The 2,545-nt window shown below is 39.3% G+C and overlaps 1 protein-coding gene across 1 annotated transcript in view; it reads left to right on the top strand.

Annotated features, from left to right (window-relative positions):
* The first annotated feature begins 419 nt into the window (after positions 1–419).
* Positions 420–2,545, top strand: part of LOC119884432 (phospholipid hydroperoxide glutathione peroxidase-like) — a 3,763-nt gene continuing 1,637 nt past the window's right edge. Inside the window, exons 1-3 of the mRNA XM_038694832.1 lie at positions 420–568; positions 1,463–1,557; positions 1,749–1,893. Coding sequence (XP_038550760.1) covers positions 512–568; positions 1,463–1,557; positions 1,749–1,893 — 297 coding nt within the window. The 5' untranslated portion in view covers positions 420–511. The remainder of the gene's footprint in view (positions 569–1,462; positions 1,558–1,748; positions 1,894–2,545) is intronic.

A 2,545-nucleotide genomic window follows, 5' to 3' on the forward strand; every position in this document is an offset into this window, starting at 1 on the left:
CATTTCTGTCAGCTCCTTCTCAGTCATAACTATGTGATCAAGAACTAGACAACTTTTTATAGCCATTATTTAACCGGGAAACCCTAATTGAGCTTGACATCTGCAATTTACAAACATAAATCAGAAGACCAGAATCAAACTAAACATGTGTATAAAGTGGCCAGTTTAAGCATAAATCTTATAGTGTTTTGAGCTGCCTAATATGATTCGCAGTCCTATCATATCTCATTCTTCTTATGTTGGTACTGTAAACTAATAACTTGTTTTTATAGAGCAGTAAAACTTTTTGATGCCAATTCAGAATATCAGAAAAATACAAAATCCATTAGCTTTATATTATGCATCAAATATAGTATGCTTTCTTCTACATGAGATTTTGAGCTAAAATGGAAAATGAAAAATTAAACATATATCAGAGAACCGGAAAGGAGCAGGTCCTGGGGCGCAGTGCTGCGCCAGTGTTCCTGTCAGTGGGCGGTGTTAGCAGCTCATGTGACTGCGGTCGACCTACATGAGACCGACAGTGCTTTTGGGTCTGGTGGGGAGCAGGGGAGTACTGAGAAGCATGGTAAGTAACTGTTACGTGGAGCACGATAATATATGAACATGTCTTTATGTGTGCTGTGGGCAATACACGTATGTATCCAACGCTGCCTGTATGCTAAACAGCACGTGTTTTAGTATTTCTATTTTTAAACTTGGTGTAACGGACAAATGGGTCCGATAATGATGCAGCCGCTAACGCTAGCTTCGTGTACACCAGGGCGTTTTGGACGTGACTTTATCTAACTGTTCACCTGCCCGGCTGCCGCAAATTTAACTCAGACTTGTCGTGCTTTTGTCATGAAAGCGTGGCGTGTGTTATTAGCTGGCTGTGCTGCATCCTTAGCGTTGGTAAATTACAACGCGAAGGGTTAAGGTGCCGTTAAAGTTGCTAACTATAATCCGTGGTGATGATAAAGCCTGATATGTGTGTGTGTGTGTGTGTGTGTGTGTGTGTGTGTGTGTGTGTGTATATATATATATATATATTAGCGTCAGGAGAAGCTCCACGGTTTATGTGTCATCTTTTTGTTTAGTCGTTTTAAAGCAACGCAATAGTAAATGCGTAGAATCGCCAATGATTTAACGTTATATTTGTTTTGTTGTTAATGTGCTTTCCCCTCTTCCTGAGTGAGATAGGCTTGCTATGCAAATTAGTTAATTTTGGGTTTTCCGACTAAACCTGTTGACGATATAAAGTGAAGTGTGCAGATGTCAATGGTGACACAAATGGGCCAAAGTGCACTTAGTAATAAGGGGAGCGGTTACTTCCTCGTCTTTCTTCCCATTTATCTGAGTCATCTTGTTTATGTCTTAGGCTTAACCTTACCCTTGCCCTTGTTTTTTTGCATGGACTCACAAAACTCTACCTTCAGCTGTCTTAGTCAATGACACATGTCCATTTTTCACCTCTCTGCAGTGTGCTCAGGTGGGAGACTGGCAGAGTGCCAAGACAATATACGAGTTCTCTGCCAAGGATATTGATGGCAGCGAGGTTTCTCTTGAGAAATACAAGTAAAGTATATATAACATAATATGTGTCCATATGCTATAAATAAGGCTGAGGAATTACTGACTTCCATAGAGTTTGAAAGAACCGCAGTACAGAGTGGTATATTTCTCACTGTTGTAATGTTTAGGCATCACATAGAAGCAGTAGAATTGTTTACTCAGTTTAACCTATTTGTTCTGTTTCTCCCTGTCAGAGGGTATGTATGCATCATCGTAAATGTAGCCTCTAAATGAGGAAAGACCAAGGTAAACTACACTCAGCTAGCGGGAATGCACGCCTCCTATGCTGAGCAAGGTTTACGCATCTTGGGCTTCCCATGCAACCAGTTTGGAGGGCAGGTAAGCACAATATACTGATCTTTTGTTTTTATTTTGTGCTCTATCGCATGATTACAGTATTGTCAATGTTGCCATTAACACAACACATGACCCTTGAACTGTTAAACTACTGCCTGTTCATCTTAAACGTTTCCTCCAACTCACTGTTCTTTTGGAATAAAGTGATCTGGCAGGATGAAAGTAATTTTAATAATTATTCATTCTGAATATGTTTTATTCATACTACAATAGAAAGCCTTTATTGTAACTGTACAACATCTACAACCAGAATAGGAGTATTTCTTCTAATCAGTGCAAAACCAAACAACAAGAAACTGTTGAGACAGACAAACAAAAGGACACAAAAGAGTGCTGCACATAAGACAAGGTTGCACTGAATGTATTAAATTTAAAAGAAATAGAAGGTTCTTTGCTGAGTAAAGGCCCTTTTAGGGGGCTTTCACACCTGAAAGTCCGCACCAAGGTCCGAACCAAAGTTCATGTTTTGATACTTTTGGTTAGTTTTCAAGCTGTTGAAAATAACTGGTATCATAGAGCAGCGGTGATGTTGACATTGAATCTTAAAGAGGCTCGGCAGAAACTGTTAAGTGTTCTCAAAGTATGCAGAATTTAGTGAGCTTAATCAGCTCACAAAACTTATTTTTTCTAACAA

The sequence above is a fragment of the Micropterus salmoides genome, unplaced genomic scaffold (genome assembly GCF_014851395.1).
Source record: "Micropterus salmoides isolate LMB-PRFRI ecotype aquatic unplaced genomic scaffold, ASM1485139v1 Ms_hic_scaffold_3431, whole genome shotgun sequence".
Taxonomy (NCBI): Eukaryota; Metazoa; Chordata; class Actinopteri; order Centrarchiformes; family Centrarchidae; genus Micropterus; species Micropterus salmoides.